The sequence below is a fragment of the Mesocricetus auratus genome, unplaced genomic scaffold, assembly GCF_017639785.1.
Source record: "Mesocricetus auratus isolate SY011 unplaced genomic scaffold, BCM_Maur_2.0 Super-Scaffold_100006, whole genome shotgun sequence".
Classification (NCBI taxonomy): domain Eukaryota; kingdom Metazoa; phylum Chordata; class Mammalia; order Rodentia; family Cricetidae; genus Mesocricetus; species Mesocricetus auratus.
Window position 1 is genome coordinate 70,921,231 of NW_024429190.1, and position 20,049 is coordinate 70,941,279.

General features: G+C 40.6%; 1 protein-coding gene across 1 annotated transcript in view; it reads left to right on the top strand.

Moving 5' to 3' along the window:
- The window catches only part of Fras1 (Fraser extracellular matrix complex subunit 1), a 400,187-nt gene that overhangs the window by 129,387 nt on the left and 250,751 nt on the right, over positions 1-20,049 (top strand). Inside the window, exon 3 of the mRNA XM_040747451.1 lies at positions 12,517-12,624. Coding sequence (XP_040603385.1) covers positions 12,517-12,624 — 108 coding nt within the window. The remainder of the gene's footprint in view (positions 1-12,516; positions 12,625-20,049) is intronic.

Below are 20,049 nucleotides of genomic sequence, written 5' to 3' on the forward strand. Positions count from 1 at the left end.
AATGACAAACCCTACTTTGTGAATGGAGGCTTCCTCTTTTGTACATTTGACAGGCACAGGCACAAGTTCCACAACCCACTTTAGTTCATATTAATGGTCAACTGTAGAACCCAGGGATAAAGACTGAACTAGTGTATTTTGGATGAAGTCCAGGAAACAAATTATTATGTGTGCTTTGTCTTTGCATTCTGTAAGGGTACTGGCCATTTTTGGTTCATCCATGGTATGGCCATGTAGAATTTCCCAAGACTGTGGCGTGGCTGTGATTAGCCTTCCATAAGTTCTAAAAGAGCATGGCTGAGCAGGGCAGAGGTGTGGAAACTTGCTGTGGTTCAGTGTGGACCCTCCATGGCCCTGAAGCATTGGTTCATTTTGCTCAACTCTTGTAGAGTAATTAGAGTTTTCAAGAGAGTGGAGTCCACTAGAACCATACTGAAGAACTCACCTAGGATTGTGGCCCCAGGCAAATGATTGTCATGGTTGAGTCATTCGAAGTCACCACGTCCCTGCTGTCTACGGAATGGTCTTCTATCCATTTCACTTGGCGTGTGTTTCATTTTGCAGATGCTGTGAGCTTGTCTGGGAACTCTTTGTCTCCTTTTAAAAAAATATAACAAATCCTGAAGCACTCTGAAACATAGCATAAAATAACTTGTCCATGAGTGTTGACTGCAGGATAGTGTGGGAGAGGCTGCAGTCCTCGGGGGAATGTTTGCTTTTACATGTGTATGCTGTGCAAAGTTAATAAGTCCCAGCTAGACTGTGCAGTGAGCGAGTCCAGGGGCAGCAATTTAATTCTCTTGCCATTAGTAAAACAAACAGTAGGTGGGATAGGCGTTAAGCTTAAATATCTCATTGCACCATTTACAGCATACATGCCACCTGTGGGCTTTCTGCTGTCTGCCCTTCTGTTGCCTGGGTTCCCTAATTTGCTTTTCAGTGCCTTTCATCTCATCATTGTTCAGAAAGCACAGCTCTGCAAACCACACAGAGGTGTTTCTATTTCCTCTGCATTTTGTTTCACTCATCCACTGGTGCTGCCAGCTAATTGGAGGAGAAATGTAAAATGAAAGCCGCATTATTCAGCTGCCAAGTCTCCTCTTTTGGCAGGGAGTGGATGGTGCCAGTAATTGTACCAGAAGTGCAGTTGCTCTGGGTTCTAGCTTTGGATTTAACAACAGAGGCCTGGGAGAGTCTTCCTCAGAGACATGGGATACCTGCTTCACTTCAGTGGCTTCCTGGCAAACAGGGAGGCTTGAAGCAAATTCAGTCGTGCATTCTTTTATTGTTGGAGAATAACCAGTGTGCATTTTGCTGACTGTGGGAGTGAATTGCTTGGTTTGAGTACTTAGTCAATATGTCATTCTCATGAGACCTGGCAGTTAATTTCCTCTTGGTATATAACAGGGGTTGGAGGTGTGTGTGTGTGGTGGGGGGCAGGGAATGACAGGACCCATGGTCCTGGTATGCTAAGCTCACATACCAATTGTGGTCCATGGCAGCGTGCTCTTGGGAACAGTACTGATAGAAAACAGGAGCCCGTTTTTTTAGACTAGTTCCTCTTGAGGGGAGGATGACTAGTTTGGAAAGAGTTGAGTAGCTTAATGGAAAACAGAGGAGAGTCAGTATATAGATAACTAGTTGGTCATTAAAGTTGATTATCTGTTTTTGACCCCAGCTTTAATTTATGAATCAACCGATAGTGGTAACAATAGGAGGAGGTGAACCGTGTCAGGTTAGTGGATGGGAGCCCGCAGTAGAGGCACTTGTATCATTCCATTTGGGGTGAGTGAGCCCAGAGTGGATGCTTAACCTTTAGAGTCTTCAACAGCACATCTCACGTTGTGTATTGACAAGTGTTATTGTGAATTGCACATCCAAGGAGAAAGCAGTGTGTGATGTGGTGCTGTGCATGCGCCATGCAGGGGTGTGCAACCCTCTGAGAAGCAGGTCATGAGGAGTGAGGAGCACTTGTGGAATGTGCAGACAGATGTGAGGTCCACCTGTGACCTCAGCTTTGACTGTGAGCACTGGACACTGTGCTAGAGGTCTCAATGTGTTAGTTAACTATTCATTTAATTTGACTTCTCCTGGTAAGTGTTAGTACGTAGAACTCCAATTTTTGTTTGGTGTGTTGTTAGACATATTATACATTACACAAGATGTTCACCATGCCCTGTCTTATGTAGCCATTATCCATTAGGTCTATGCATGTAGGTAACTTGCAATTACCTAAATTCCTTCCTATTTTATCATTTCCATCTAGATCAGTGGTTCTCAACCTTCCTAACACTGTGGCCCTTTAATACAGTTTCTCATATTGAAGTGACCCCCAACTATAAAATTATTTTCATTGCTACTTCATAACTGTAATTTTGGTATTGTTATGAATTGTGATATTCATATCTGATATGTGACACCCTCCCCTGAAAAGGGATCACCACCCACATATTGAGATCCACTGATCTAGTCTCTCTAGTCTCTCTCTCTCTCTCTCTCTCTCTCTCTCTCTCTCTCTCTCTCTCTCTCTCTCTCTCTGCTTTTTTTCTAGTAGGGGTTGCAGAGAACAAATTCTCATAGGTTTTGTTTATTATTTGAAATGTAGTTCACAGTGGTTTTGAAGGATATTTTTGTTGGGTATAAAAGTCTGGTTTGACTGATCAGTGGATAAAGGTGTCATCTTTCATACCTGATGAGCTAAGTTTGATCTTTGGAACTAAGAAAACTGATTCCCCAAAATTGTTCTTTGACCTTCACATGGCCATTTACACACATGTGTGTCCATAGATATAAATCCACACACACATAAAACAAAGTAAAAAAATGTAAAGAAATAAAATTATGTCTTTGATGTTTTTACTTAATAAAGTTTTATCTTACAACTTTCACCATTTTTTTGAAGTTAGTTTTCGTTTTATTTTGGATGATAATTCCCTTGTCCTTTACAACTTTTAATATTGTTTTCTTTGCTTTTGGTTTTTAAAGTAGTCTTACTCTGTTATTTTCTTTTTGTTTGGTAGTCATAGCACTTTTTTGTTGCATTCATGGTTTTTAGTTTTAGAAAACTCTTGACCCTAGTTTTGCAATTTGTTTATCTGCTTATGTTCTGTTTTCTTGTCTTTAGAAGTGGATTGCTCATATGGTAAACTTTGTAACATGTTCTGTGAGTCTCTAATTATCTTTCATTTTCCTGTCCTTTTTGTTCTTTGTGCATCAGTTGGGATATTTTCTATTGACTTATATTCCCATTTGTCTTTAGTGATAGCTGGCATCCCACCGAACAATATTATTCATTTGTTGGAATATTTGTATTCTAGAAGTTCCATTTAATTATGTCTAAAGGAGGCTGGAGAGATGGCTCGGGGGATATGAACACATACTGTTCTTGCAGAGGACCTGAGGTCAGTTCCCAGCACCCTTGTCAGGTGACATAGAACTACCTGTAACCGTCTCTAAGGGATTCTACACTCATTCCTAGACTTTATATTTACGTGTGTGTGTGTGCATACATGCTAACACACACACAATTCACAATTTAAAAAACTGTCCATTTGAAAAATATGCTTTTAGATTCTAGTTATCCAATGAAACATTTAATAGACAAAATATGCACCTATCATTTTTAATTATTTTCACAAATTTTCTAACAGCATAGAATACAATTTTGTCTTGACCAGATGAGAGCTACATTCTTGCTAATTTGGTTTACTACTATTTGATAAGTAACTTGTATTTGTGTTTCTGTTGTAGGACATTTGAAAGTGATGTGATAAGGGGGCATTTTTCTTTGAGGATGAATGTCTTGCTTGTTATTTGACATCTACAATTTATCATCCATGTTCACTGAATGTCATCTTTACCACACTGTTCATTATCCAAACAGATTTTCATGTATTCCAGAACAGTTTAGCACCTGTTCGGGAGCCTTACTTTACATGGAGATAAGAGTAAGTGATTGTGAGGAAGCCTTGGACTTGGGCCTCTCAGCTCTGAAGGTAGACTTAGTGGGTTGTTTGTGGCCTGGCTGAATATGAATGTAGTACAAACTCACTGGATAGTCAGGTTAGTTGGGGCTGCTGCAGTGGGCTAGCTACAGGAATAGCCAGGAAAGGGTTGAGGATACATGGAAGAGCTTCAGACAACATAACAGAGCTGTGGCATGCTGGGGCACAGCAGCATTAGCTCAACGTTCAGTCAGAGTTAGAGTGACTCCTCTAGAGCTGCAAGTGTAGAAGGTGAGATCTCAAACAGTATGCATTGAAAATGGCTATAGCAGCGGCAAGGCTTCTGAAGGACATCAATGAAATGCTGTTGCCTGTAGATTTAGCTTTTCAGCAACTACATCACAAAGTAGTCATTCTTTATTTTTAGGAACATCCATTCATCCATCCATCCATCCATCCATCCATCCATCCATCCTTCAATCCACCCATGAACTCATTCAAAAACATTAAGAGCCTGCTGTGTTTTATCCCTTCGGGGATACGAAGCTGCTTGAACAGAAAGAAATTGTCCTTGCTCTCGGGAAGGGAGAGAGACAACTAAAAACCTAATTATAAAATGAATGATAAGAATCTAGTAGAGAAGGAACACAAAAAATTAAATAATTTTAATATGGAAGATAATGGTATAGCTATAGTTTAATTTCATTTGAAAACATTTTGAATGTTTAATTTCCCTCCCTCCCCATATTGCCTTAGGAATATGAAATGAAGTCTTTGGAAGTTGAATTGGTAGAGAAAAAAAAGTAATTACAAGCTTTAAGCTGTAGTGGAATCTCCCAACATCTGGATTGAAGTGAGAATAGGAGGCTGACTTTCTAGTCATAATGGAATTTTTACTGTGGTTAGCATCTCCAGAAATGTATGAAAGTTATTTTGTCATTGGAGGACCCTTTCATCAGATGTCCTCTGCATTAAAACTTGGTGCAAGGAGCAGAAGCTGTGGGTGCAAGCCTGGTTTTGGTTACTTGAGAATTTAGAATGAGGACATATTATTTGGATATTTTATTTTATTCTGTATTTTAAAGGCACCCTATTTTTTTCAGGCTGTACTTCTCCAGAAGCAGTTAGGACAGAACTTAAGAGTAGAATGTTGTTTAAACATTTAGGCCACAAGAAATTCTCTTCCTCTTATATTGGGCACTTCAGATGCTGGGCAAGAGTGATCTACAGTGAAAGTGCTATAGCCCTCCCCTGTCATTAAGAGAAAAATACCATGATCAAATGATTATGATTGTGGTATGTGAGTTAAGTCATAGCTAACGCTAGTTACGTGCTTCCACTGGGCAAGTTTCTCTGCCAAGAACACTGGCTCATTTCACCCTCACTATGACTTGAGTGAGTCTTATCTTTATAGCCCGGGAACAATTGACCCTGAGAAACTAGATTTGTCCAAAGTCCTGAAGCTGGGACGTTTTTGAATGAGCTTTTGAACCGATGTTCCCTACTCTACCATTGGGCACTGCTACTCAAGCCATGGCAGGATAACCTGTACAGCAAGCCATGTGTACAGGGATGTGTGCTGGGAACACATGCTTAGCATCTCTGGTGTCATGTGAACACAGTGTCAGCTCACAAGCCGGTGACTAGCTTCCCTTGGAAATAGAACTGGACCTCTCTGGGCCTCAGTGTCCCCTTTTGAAAAATGAAGAAGATGTTTAAAAAAACCCACTATGTTAAGTTTTTAAAATGAGTACAATATCAGGGACTACCTAGAGGGTGCCCTCTTCCTCCATTTCTTTCCTCCGTGGGCCAAACAAAACTGACAAGAGTTGGTCTTCTTCTGTGGAAGAGGAAGGGGCTTTGTTGACATGTTAGGGGCAGGGGCAGGGGCTGTCTGCTTTGTTAAGGAGGCAGGAGGAAGTAGTATTTAATGTCTGGGGTCTGTGTGGAAGTTAGAATAGAGTGGGTTCACTAAAACATCACGGTCCCTTCATCTTTTCTAGAAGCAACAGCATTGACCTAGGGAACCTCCTCTTGTTGGTCTCTAAAAGTCGGTGAGTGTAAGTGAAGAGTGATTGGTGGTGTTTGCAGACTACAGGAGAGGGGGAAATGGATGGTTTGAGTCTCAGGTCTAGCCTGCATGTAATTCATGCATCCTTTCCACAGCTGATTCCTTCATTTGTAAATTGAGGGTCCTGATACTTTGCCCACAATATGCCACATGGTGTGGGAAAGTGTGGGATCTGAGACTTAGTGTCTTTTCGAGTAAGCTTGTTCTCTGTCCTTGTTAGACCCCCTGTCTCCATCCTTGGTACAGTGCTGTTGCAAACCATTTGTGTAGGACCATGATGTTAACTCACTATGCTCTTTGTGGTCTCTTGAAATGACTGTACTTCCAGTTACATACGGCAGCTTTCTTTTCACCTGTGTTTCTTGCTGCTGTTTCTGCATCCTGGCTCAGCCTTGCATTGAATGACTTTGAGTTTGTCATTCTAAGACAGCTGGGTAATGGGCCCCTCATCCCAAAATGCAGAAATGGGAGTGCTTGGGTCCTTCATGTTTAAAACAAGGTACTTTGTAAACAGGTGTGATTTGGAGCAAACCTTGGAAATAGGTTTTAAACAGGAAGTGGCTCACCATTTCGTTTTCTGTAGTATTAACTTGTATTTATTCCTCTTGAATGGAGGATCTAATACCTTTTCTTGACAATAACTGCCCTCATCTCCTTTCTCTTTGGGGCTGCTCGAGGAGCTTTCCATGAACTTTAAAATGAAACCAAATGAAAAAGGCATTGTTTATCTAAGCTGTCTGTGGAAGGACACTTGGGAGAAGAATTGAACTCTAAAATAACCTTATGAAAGTTATTGATTTGTTTCTTTATGGTTCCCTGACAAACAAGGACCATTATTTCTGTGCCCGAACTGGAGCTGGGTCAAAGAACCCTCTTTTTATGGATTATCTTTCCTGAAAAGCAGACTTGCCAAGGAAATGAACTTTTGGAAATGAAGACGTGAACCCAGGTTGAATAGTGCCTTTCTTTCATTGCTTTGAAGGACATGTAGGGAGTGCAGTTAATTTTTAAACTTGTACTGAGTACCACAAGGTTTGTACATAGCTTAGGAGAGTAAGATGAATTGCCCACTGTTATGTATTCAGTAAGTGATTTTTTTCTAGGTGCTGCTTCTCCTAGTTCAACTGCACATTCCAGGGTCTACTTGGGCCTAGGACTGATAGGAAAAGAAGAACACAGGCACACACACGCACACATACACACACACATGCACACTTGCTCCTCCACCTTATATTTTAGAAGTAGCTTTGCTTGAATGATCACATAGATTATGTGATTTATTGTTGAAGAAATAGGAAATACAAATAAAATTTAAAAAAGACGTAATAGAAGAAAAATCACTGAGCACCCACACCCATGATCCAATTGCCTTTGATCATTGATTTTAAAATGGCATGTTTCCTTTCCTTGCTTGTAAATACATTTTACTACTAAACAATCACGTCCTACATTCTGTTTTGTAACTTGAAAGCACAGCTTTTAAAGAGCTTTATTCCATTTTGTGTTTTGTCTAAAATATGAGATGAATTAATCAATCATGAAAGTGGGGTTATTAACTATTCATATGAAAGAAAATTTATTTTGACAGTTGATATACCGATCTTTAGAAAGCTTTAAATGATCTGCCTTCCCAAATTTGAGTACTAATGAGGGAATATATTCATTATTTAGTTTTAGCACTAATCAAATGTTCAATAAATACTTAACAAGTAAATAAATTGCGTGTGATTTTTTTTTTGCCCCCAAGTGTGAAAGATCAGTCCAGAGTAGGGCTCCGCATATGCTAAGCCAGTGTTCTACCCCTGAGCTGTAGCTCTAACCCACTAACACTTTTTAAAGTAACTTGGCTGTAAAATATTTAGAGATAGAGATGTGTTATCCACAGGAACATGTTATCCACCTATTACTAAGAGCATTGACACTCTTTGAGCATTTATTTTCCACTGCTATTTAGTTTTGTCCTAATATAGTTCTCTAGCCTGTAGTCTAGTGCAAACCTGAAGAAGACTTCTCTTGTGGTGCGTGTCAGAGTTGAAGTGGGGATTATAAAGTGATGCAATTGCAGTAGTAACATGGAAAAATCTGTAAAAGTTTCTTTACAATGTTATTTCTTTGGGTTTTATGGCTTTATCCAAAGTTGGAAGCTGCTGAGGACTTCCTGTGTCCCTACCTTCATAAAGCAATTTTATGGGACCATAGAAATTGATTCGTAAAGTTTTAGGCCTGAAAAAAATATATGACTATCTAACCAGGCCTTGGGAAAGGCTTATTTTATTTAAAATTACCCATAAATTATTAATGTCCACGAGGACATTAATACAAGGAAGTACTTTGACAGGTCCAGCGCTTAGATGAAGAAATATTTTCTTCAAGCACAGTTAGGTACCAGTGAAGTGACAGTGAACCCTGTAGGGACTTAGGATGCAGTCAGTTCAATATTGTTTTGGGAGCACTCCCACCCCAGGTAGAACGTCTGGATTCCGACGGATAATCTCATGAGGGCACTCAGTCACTTAGGCTTATTTACTACCTCAACCAACGTTCAAGAACTGGGCTGCATGAAAGGGGTCTGTAAAGATGAAGATGATCAATGACATTTCCCTCATGGAGACTGTTCTCTGCTGGACAGAAGGCTAATGGGAGTCAGGAAGGTTTTCTAGCTCTGGAGAAATCTCACCTTTGGATTAACATAAAGAGAAGTTATGGTTTTGTGAATGAGCGTGAAATATTAGTGTGTTCTAGAAGGACTTATGTAGGTTCAGCCAGCAAAGTCCTGTGATGCTGCTATTATAGACTGTGAGCATGCTGGATTCACTGTGAAAATAAATGAGCATGGAGAAGAACTTGGAGAGACTGCTGTAGAATGTTCCCTCTTTGGGAGCAACAGCAGATGACTGCTTAGCCCCTCACCCAGTGTGAAGGCCCTCACACTGTTAAGGCCTTTCTCAGACTGAGTTAAAGGAAGATGGGGTCACACTAGAGCAGCAGAGTTTCCCGCTCACCTACATCCTCACAGATCCTCTACTCCAGCTGTATTTAAAAAAATCAGATCTCTTTTAGTGAGCTGTGGGCAGTGGTAAATACAGAGACATGAACTATGGATCTGTTCCATTGCTCTAACATGAAGGAACAAAACGTTTTTCAGAGTGTTCTCTGATGCACTGGAGATCCAATTGTGAATGTAGGGGCAGATTTGGCCATCTTCTATCTGTATCCCCGTGAGTTGTGGTGTCTTAGTGACTTCATCTGTATTAGCTCACTCTTTATTCCAAGACATTCTTCATGAGGGCCCCTGAAACATGGTCTGCATGCTCTAACAGTTGAGCGTTGTCAAAGAGCACAGGAGCAGATTGTAGCTGTTAAGAGAATGTTTTATGTGCTTAACTTGATAGCCTTGTGAACATGCCTGGTATTAGTCCAGTAACTGCCAACAAAGAACATTCTAAAAGGAAACTCAGCAGTGACAAAACTTCACCTCAGTGGTCTTCCCCAGGGTAGAACACACCAGTTGGTTGTCCAGCACCAAAATAGTCAGCCCTGAACACATACTAGTAATAGTTTACAGTCTGAGCAGGCTATATTTGGGAATTGTATGTATGTATATATGTATATATGTATGTATGTTTGTATGCATGCAATAAGAATTAACGGTAGAAGAGGCTGTAAATCTGAAAGAGAACTGGAAAGGTATATAGTAGGGTGTAGAGGGAGGAAGGAAGGGTGAAATGTTGTAATTGTTTTATAATCTTAAAAATAAAAGCAAAACCAAACTAAACCACAGAAAACCAATAGATGTCTGGGAGTTTGCTTTTGCCATCTTGCTAGGCATCTCTCAGTTCAGAAAGAGCTGTGGCTAACAGGAGGTTTACCCTAATGTTGCTAACCCTGTATTCAATTATATGCCTTGTTCTTGAAACAAAAAGAGGCAAACAAATAGAAATCACCACTAAAGGCAAGAAGAAATCCTTACACCTCCAATTCATGCTTGCCTCCTGCTACAATGTTCATAGTCTTCTGAATGCCAGCATACCAGTCACCAGCAAGTTCTGTATTTAGCTGAGAAGATGAGAAGATGGAAAAGCCCAGCCTTTGCTTGTGGGACCATACTCATTCTGGGAGAAGGAGCCTCTCAGAGATAGGTGCTGAATACCTATGACATAAGCATCCAGAGAAAAGAAAATTAATAGTCTCTTGGTAAGCATCAAATATACTTCTTACATCATCTCATGTGGTCCTTACAGCAACTTTATTTATCTCACTTTGCAGCTCTATTTTGTAGACAAGGAATCTGGGACATAGCCACTTTACTGAAGGAGAGATGCACAGGCTTAGCTTTGAATTCAGGCATCTGTTTCAGAGCCAAGTGTCCATGTTGCCTAAGAACCTCGTGAACTTGGGCAAGTGGATTGATGTCCCTTAACTCTCTCCTTATCTGTAAAAGGGAGAAAAAGGAGAATGACAATGGTAGTTCCTGCCTCACAGACTGTGGGCTAGCTCAGCACAATGCTAGGACTCTGAATTACTTCCTGTAGCCTTCCAGGACTAAGACACCTGTTGGGGAAGCCAACCACAGCTTCCCAGCCCTATGTGATTAGTACTTCCTTCCCTCCTTTCTTCTCTTTTTCCTTTGCCTTTGGAGATAGAGTCTCACTGTGTAAACCAGGTTGTGATCCTCCTGCTTCCATCTTTAAGGTGCTAGGATTACAGGCATGTGCCACCATGCTCAGAATCTACACTTATGTATACATGAGTGTGTGTGCTCATGTATATATATAAATATATGTGTGTGTGTGTATAACACTTCCCATGTTTAAAAAAATGAGGGGACTGTAACCTAGCCAAGTCGAGATATAGACTTTACCATCCACCAATTTCTCAATTCTTTCAAAAGTCTAATCTAATTAATACATGGATTTCAGTGACTATCAGGGGTTTAGAAATAACTCTTAATGCACTCAACAGTATTTCCATTGGTTGGCAGAAGGAAATATGGCTGACTTAGTTTAGGAAGGAAGGGAGCCTTTCCCAAGTAACCCATGAACTAATGTCTAGTGTGGCATTAAGCATCTCTAGTGTGGCAGGCAAAGGCAAATCAAAGGGGCCTATGGCCAGGCCTAGCAAGGTTTCTAAGAACTTGAATAAATGATATAAATTGTGAGAGTGTTCACCCACAGTGAGTCAAAGAGTGGTTGAGCAGCTGTACCCTGGTAGAGGTCAAGGTCAAAAAGGACTCATCCCTGAGATGGAGTCATGATCCCTGAGATGGATGGTGGCAAGCTGCATGAGCTTGCTTTGGAGAAGTCCATGCAAATCAGGGACTACAGGAGGGGAGTGGCATGTGAGACCTGGTCAGGAGAAGCCAGTGGCTGGACCTGGGGCAGTGAGCCTCAACTTTGCCCTTGGAGATAGCATAAGGTCATGAGATGTCTGCATTTTGTTCTGTTGGAACTGAAGATGCACCACAGAGTAGTTTCAGTACAGAGAAGTACACAGTGTTCTTCAAGCAGATTAGTGTTTCAAATCCAGCCACCAAGTGTGGCTGTGGTAGGGATGGAGCAAGAGCTTGTGTTAGGAGCCTGTGTTGTTTCAGTTCCACATTGCTCCTACACAAAGCCCCCAGAGCCACCTCTCAACAGCCAGAAACAGATATCTGCTGCCATCTCTGAGAGACCTGGACTGAAAGTGACTTTAAAATGAGTTCAGGTGAGATAAGGATTTAGCATGATGGAAGACAAGGAATTACAAAGACATTTCTGAGATGTTTAACTGAGCCCAGATTACGGTCATTATATTTTCCTTTCCAAATGGCAGGATAACAGCACTAGATCATCAGTTTGTATTTATTCAGTTCCCTTATATTCTGGGTAAAAGGAATGGTGAGATGCGTATAGATGCTACCTGTACTTAGACTTAATTAGTGCCCAGTGTTCCCAGCACACAGCCAGGCACAGAATAGCCATCTGATGCATGTGTTGGTGGATCTGTCTTAAAACATTGTGCTGCTCCCCCACGTCCTTCTTGTCACTGGTAAATGTTGAAATACGTGACAGCAGAGAGCTAGCAAGTGAAGTTAGCCGTGCTTTTAGTATCTAGTGGTAAATCCTAGCGGATGGTAGCTAGTGCTAGTCAGTGTGTCATTTTCTTTCCAGCCTGCACAGAGGGTTTCTGCTAGTTAGCAGCATATAAAGAAACTTCAAGTCTGCAAGCCATGCGTCCTCCTGAGGGTTCAGGCCAATCAATAGTTTTTACTCTGGGTATCGACAGCTCTCTGCTGAATGCCCTTGTCTTTGGCTACGTGGACTGACTGTTGTGAAATGGATTACATGCTTTTATTGCCACATGGGGTTTAATCAGTGCCCAGCATGACCTATGCATGGTGTACCTGTGACTTTCTTTTGCCTTTTTAATCGCTTGGGATATGGGACTGTTGATGGTGCTGCTTTTGTGGGTTGCAGACCTTGACTGATCAGTTTTTAACTCAGAGCTTCTGCTTCCTTGCAGGATGCCACAGTTTGGAAGCCTGATTCATGCCAGAACTGTCGTTGCCATGGCAATATTGTGATCTGCAAACCTGTTGTCTGCAAAAACCCTCAGTGTGCCTTTGCCAAGGTATGGTTACCTAATTGTATCCTAAACTTACTGGTAAAGTCAGCAAATGATCAGGTTTCTAAATCTTCTTGGTCATGTTTTTACATCGATTCCAGTCTCTAATTGGAAGCTAAAGTGAACAAGTAGAGAATTTTAGTGTTCCGCAGGTAGGAGCACCTTCATTTTCATTTATTGGCCATTTATTCCTGGCAAAACACTTGGTTAAAGGTTTTATAAATGTCACTTCACTTAGTATGAGGGGAGATTAGTGTCTTTCCCCACTTTACAGTGAGAAAAGTAAACCCTGGGGACTTTAAGCAATTAGCCGTGACTACACAATTAATAAACTGCAGCTCTGGGATTTTGCCCTGTTCTGACAGGTGCCAGAGGAGCTGCTGACAGCAGTCACAGCATCTCTGTGCCATTGACTGGCTTCAAGTCCAGGCTGCTTTCTTAAGGATGAGTTTGCAGAAAGAGCTTAGGTCTGCTGGTAGCATTGCTATGCTGCTGGACCCATGGGAAGCAGGGGAGCCCTGACTCCAGCATCCCCTTATCCAGGATATCTCCCCCTTTCTATTTTGCTCCGTAAACATTTTCAGCTCTTTTTTTTTGTTTGTTTGTTTTTTGTTTTTTTCCTCAGTGTATACCTTTTTGTTGAAAAACTTTTTCTGGTTTTGCTGACTCTTTTCAAGTCAATCTAGTTTCTTTAAAAAAAAAACTTAACTTTTGAATACAAAAATTGAAACTCTTCATAAAAGAACAGTTATTTTCTTTAAAAAACTTTCTGTCAGTTTCACAAGCACAGTTTATTTTTCTAGTCTATTCCCTTCCCGCAACAATTAATACTGAATCTTTCTGCCTCTAATGGTAATGAAGGTCTCTCTTTTTCTCCTAGCATTAGAATGAAATGTGCTTGACAGATAGTTGGTGTTTCTATTGCTGTGGCAAGATGCAATGATCAAAAGCAACTTGGGGAGGAAAGGGTTTATTTGGCTTATGTGTCAGGTTATAGTCCATTGAGGAAGTCAGGGCAGGAACTTGGGGCAGGACCTGAAGCAGTGGCCATGGAGGAGTGATGTTTACTGGCTTGCTAGTCACGGCTTGCTCGCCTTGCTTTCTGCCTGGGGTGACACTACCCATAGTGGGCTGGCTCCTCCCACATCAACACTAATCAAGTTAATAACCCCCAGACTCACCTACAGGCCAATCTGATGGAGGCATTTTATCAGTTAAGATTCCCTCTTTCCAGGTACGTCTAGGTTTGTGTCAGGTTGACAAAAACAACCAGCACAGCAAGTTTTTAAATTTCGGCATGGTATGTTTCTGAGAAGCAGGGAGTGTAACTGTCTAAATGTGCTAATATTCTATTATATGCCATGGTTCCTTCTATCATATGGAACAAATATTTCTAAGAAATAACCATTTATAAAGGCCAAGAAGGCCTTTTCCTACTTGTCAGAAATATATATGTTATTATGAAGAAACCTGAATTAAATGTTAGAGAGTCTAGCTTGTATTGTTGAAAACTAAACTCAGTGTTTATTTATTTATTTATTATTTATTTATTTTTGAGACAGGGTTTCTCTGTGTTGCTTTGGAGAAACTCATTGGAACTCACTGTTTAGACCAGGCTGGACTCGAACTCACAGAGATCCTCTTGCTTCTGCCTCCTGAGTGCTGGGATTAAAGGCGTGCACCACTACTGCCCTGCTTAAACTCAGAACTTGGTTTTTAATATTTTTACTATCGTATATTAATAGTCCAAAGTAATGGAATTAATTGTGGTATTTCCTGTAAAATTAGAGATACTCTTGGGAATGATAACCAGAATAAATAAAGAGCTGGAAAAATATAACAGCAAAAGAACAATTGATAAATGGGAAATGGAATAAAAAGACACTTCAAAGGAAGTGCAGGTGGCCAATAAATGCATGAAAAATTGCTCATCAGAAGGATGCAAATCTAAACTTCTTTTTATACCAGGGTCAGTGAACTAAATCCAGCTACCACTCATTTTGTATTAATTAAAAATATTTGGGGTGGAGAGATAACAGTCAGTAAAGTGCTTGCCTCACAAGCTTGAGGGACTAAATTCCATGTTCAGAATCCAAGTTAAATAAACAACAAAACATATAGCTGGGTATAGTGATGTGTGCATATACCGCCAATACTAGGGCCAGAGACAGGCAGATCCTTGGGACTTGCTGGCTCTCTTAGCGCTTGAGAGGCCAAGGCAAGGGGATCCCAAACTGTTTAATCTTTGTTGCTTCTCTTGATCATTCTGTTTCACATATTGAGTTACCTGTATATTCTCTAAGTAAAGGAACACACACACACAAACACACAAACAAAAAACCAAAAGCTATCCAACCAAACAAATAAACAAAGAACAGTGGAGTGCAAAGGCCCTTTGATAGAAGCATATCTAATATATGAATACATAGCATGACTTTCTCTCTTTTTCTCTTACACACACACACACACACACACACACTTGGGATGGAGAGATTATATATATATATATATATATATATATATATATATAATTTTATATCCTTTAAATGACCAAAATATCAAGGCCATAATTCGGGAAAAATGATATGAAATCCATGTTCAGTGTCCGTCAATAAAGTTTTATTGAGATGAAGGCAGTCTCGCCTGCTTTTGTGGTCTGTAGCAGCTTTATTGCCTTCGCGGTAGTCATTGTAGCTCTGATGTGCACTGCACGTAGCCCCAGATGCTACTATTGACTCTCTGCCTTCTTGCAGTTTCTGATTTCTGTTCTGTACCAAACTCAGGACCTTACTTTTCCTGCTTCTTCTCAACTCAATGAACTCCCTGTCCCAACTCCTCAGGCCGGATGAGTTCAATGACCCGAGCCCTCACTTTCTCCCCCATCTCATATTCAGCATCCTTGCAGATCCCGAAGCTCTTCCTTCCCAGGCTGTGCACCGTAGCTGCGCTTTCTCTGCTGTCACACGGGCCTTGTCCCTGGATTCCCACAGTGCCCTCTTAACTGGTCTGGCTGATGCTGAACCTGCCCTTTTCACACCAGGATGAGGCTATTAAAGTTGAAGCCAGCTTATGTTGCTGCCCTTTTTAAACCCCTCCAGTGGCTTCCCTTCCCAATTACAGTAACTACTCACAGTGTACTTTGTGCTGCTATTGCAGACCTCTAATTAATCTTCTGTTAGTTTTCCTCTTGTTCACTGTGCTTCAGATACAGAGCCTCATTGCTGCTCCCTGGATAGACACACACACAGACCACACACACACAGACCACACACACACACACACACACACACACTATATGTTTGCCCACATGCATCCTTTCCCCACACCTGTGAAAGAACACTTTTAGTGAGAACAGCAGAAGCATATGTGATGCATGGATATCATGTGTATGTATATGTGTGAACATACATAATGTATGTCTGTGCATAAATTCACAGCATAATCCTTCATTTTCTGTAAGTTTTGCCTGAATGCTATTCTATTAAAAGTTTCAGCTTTCTACCACCTAGCACACATTTTAACTTCCTCTTCTATACTTCCTCTCTTTTTCTAGATACTAATTACTCTCTAATATGTCTGTATTTTACTAATTTTTTCTGTACTGTCTCCTTTGGTCACTGTATCTCCTTAATATCTGTAATCATACCTGACACACAGTTGGTGAACAGTAAATAATTTTGAATGATGTATGGGAGAATAAAGGAAAGATGAGGCTAGAGAATCAGTTCGACATTATAGAGATGTTTGAAGCTGTACTGGGTAGCTTAGAGTTTAATTTTTAAGATGACATAGTCTAATGACATCATGCACAAGTGGAATTTCCAGGTTTCTTTTTAGAAGAACCTTTCTGGTTTTCCAGTGTTACTATATAATATTATAAATGAGGATGCCAGTCCAGGGGCAATGAGAACCATCCAGGGGAGAGAACAAATACATGAATTACTGCATGGGTAGTGTAGGGACCAAGAGGAAATGTTAACTACGCATCTAGGGTAAGTCAGCAGAACTCGATGAAGGTTTAAAGATGAGGAACAGGAAAGGGAGGAATGACTGACCAAATGATTATTTACATTTATGTATGTGATATATAGCTCTATCTATATCATCCACCCATTTATTTTCCTATCTATCTATCTATCTATCTATCTATCTATCTATCTATCTATCTATCTATCTATCTCTCTATCCATCCATCCATCATTTGTCTCACACATGGATACCAGTATTTATAGAGCATCTCCCAAAGAGGAAAGGAAGAAGACTTTGCTTTGCCTCCTTGTTTTTGATATTTTCAGGATCTGGTCAGGAGTGAGTAGGGATGGCTCAGGCTACAGAGACAAGCTGAAGTTGATTGGATGTAAAGAGAGCCAGAGAGCTGGGATCAATTTATTAGAAAGAGTGCCGTGTAGAGAAGAATAGAGTGGGATCCAGTGCATAGAACTGGAGTCGGGTGGAGGTAGAAAAACAATGGGTTTTGCCCTTTTTCCCTGTGTCCTATATCCAGGGCCCCAGCTAATAGGAGGGTGTCCCTGTCTTGGAGGGGCTCCTAAACCTGTGCTCTGTGGCGATGCCCTTGGGGAAGCATTTTATTAATTTCTTAAGTGCTTCTCAGTGCAGTCAGTGGGTAGTGACTACCAACTGTCACTGAGTGTATGGGAGTAGAGAATGCTAGGGAAAGAGGGAGTGACCAGGTAAAACATTAGTGGCAATGCTGGGGACCTGCAGGAACAGGTAACCACCAATCAGTGGGAGTTCCAACTTGCATAGTGATATTATTTCCTTAGCAGTTCAAGCCACCCCTTTAAAATAGGAAGAGGCACGACACATCCTGAATTGGGATGTGGCTGTGCTAATGAAATAAAGCAGCAAAGAGATGGGAAGTGATGGGGATAGCCAACTTGGCACTGAATGTATGCCAAGAAAGATGTGCTCAAGGCTGTCTTTGATGGGAAGCTGGGCAGGAGTGAAGATGAGGGCTGGCTGAACCCTGGGAACCTTGGGTGCAGAGCTAAGGGTGTCAGGTCTGCAGCAGGTTGGAGATGTCAAGCTTTACCATGGCCCAGAGGCTCTCAGGAGAAGCAGAGAGAGCGATTTCCACTGAGGTGATCAAGAACATAAAAGGGTAGAGTGCAGCTTGCCACTTTTCACAATGAAGTTGTTCAGGGTGGTGCTTAGAAAACAGAGGCAGAACTTAGATGCCCAGCCTTCTGTAAGTGAATATGAGAGAATGATCAGCAAAGGTATTTACCTGGTAAAATTGTAATAGTTAAGCTATGTCAACATAATTAATATATGTACCTATTACTGCTCGTACACTTAGTCTACTATGCTTGGTGAGATAGTTCCCATTTATCCATTGTTTTCATTTGTCAATCATGGTCTGAAAATATTAACTGGAAAATCCTCTACATAAAAAATCCTCAAGTGCTAAATTGTATGGAATGATATCAGTAAGATGGCTCAGCAGGTAAGAACATGGGGTGCTAAGTCTGGCAATCTGAATTTGATCCCTGGAACCCATAGGGTGGAAGGAGAAAGCCAACACTTGTAAGTTGTTTTCTGGCCTCCAACTGTATATCTTGTTATGCATGCATCCCTCCAGATACCCCACACAATTAGACAAAGAAATGTAATAAAAACTTTTTAAAGAATTGTGTGACATTGGGCACAGGAATCTTTTGTTAGTTGTCTTTTATTGCTGTGAAGAGACACCATGACCATAGCAGTTCTTACAAAGGAAAACATTTAATTGGGTGGCTCATTTACAGCTCTGAGGTTTAGTCTATCACTGTCATGATGAGAAGCAAGGCAGCATGCAGGCAGACATGGTACTGGAACTGAGAGTCCTTGCATCTTGATCCAGAGGAAACAGGAAGTGATCTGGGACACTGGGAAGTATCTTGAGCATATCCAAGACCTCAGAGCCCACCTCCATAGTAACACAGTTCCTCCAGTAAGGCCACACCTCCTAACAGTGCCACTCCCTTTGGAGGCCATTTTCTTTCAAACCACCACACTAGCCCACTCCATCCTATCCAGTTGTCTCTTGATACAACACATTTGGGCTGTGTATGTTTCTTTCCCATTGATCGTTTAGTGGCTGTCTTGATATGATAGTATTTGCATTTAACTAACTCTTATTTTACTTCATTATTTCCTCAAAGCATAAGAATAGAGAAGGTGACAGTTCATATATACTAAAGGGAAACCCTAAAATACTCCTTCTAAATGAACTGGTAAAGTTGCCAACTTATTATAGAAAGAAATGAATGTTGAGACTACCAAGCTCTATAATACATTCTATACTTATATAACTTTTATTATAGCACTTATTATAAAATGTTTTGAGAATTATATGATTAGCTATTATTGTTAATCTTACTGTTTTTAGTTTACAAATTAAATTTTACTGTAGGTATTTATAAATGGGGAAGAAAGCATAATACATATAAGGTTTGGTATGCCTGCTGTTCAGGTACCTATTGGGGGCCCTAGGACATATTGCCTATGGAAATGAGAACACTGAGTAGGTGTTAGTTGTAGTCATTAAGTTGTCTTCAAAATTATCATTAGTTGATTCTTGCAGAACCTAAACCAGTCATTTTTCTCGCTCCTCTGCAGTCTACATGGATAGGTCCTATTCAAGCAACAACTATTCAGTGCTACGATGTAAAGCTTGGAGGGACAGTAGGCCAGTATGCTTTGTGTATGTTGCAGCCATTCCAAATTCTGTGAACAGGTGACAAGAACCCCGTGTCTTATTTTCCAGCCATTTGCATGCAGCATTCTTGGCTCCTCCTTTAGCTCATGTCTATAATGTCTCCCAGACATTTAGTAAATGACCCAAAGTAGGAACCACCCTCTCCCTCCTCAACTGCCACTCACAAATAAAGAACTCTACATTTTGAAATGCTTTTTTGTAGGCTCAATGTGAAAGTTAGTTTATTCTAGAGAATATGGAAAACTAATTTGGGGTCATGACATACCCCTTGGAATTTTCCATTCCACCTGCCTTTCTCTCTTGCTCTTTGATTCTTTGTTGTTAAACAACGATTGGATTATCTCATTTCCTATCTGTATGAAATGCTTAGTGGAAATTATGCTAATGTAGTTTCCATTGTTATCTTGGCGGAAATTAAATGTAGTTTCCTTTTCGGGTTCAGAGGACACCCTTGTAAACTGTCGTTAATGTTGCATAGCATGGAGGATTTCATAAAAATCTCATGAAATTTTGTTCTTTATCAATCATACAAGGATAATGTGATGATTGCTGTTATGGTGGATTATATATAGTCATAAAATATCCCTCATTTTCATTTACTCTTTCAGATGTAGTTAGATGAACTTTGGAGTCTCTTCTTTTCATTATGAGTAGATGCTGTGTAGACCTTCATCCTGTAAGTGGTCATGTCTTCTTGGTTAATGAAGGTT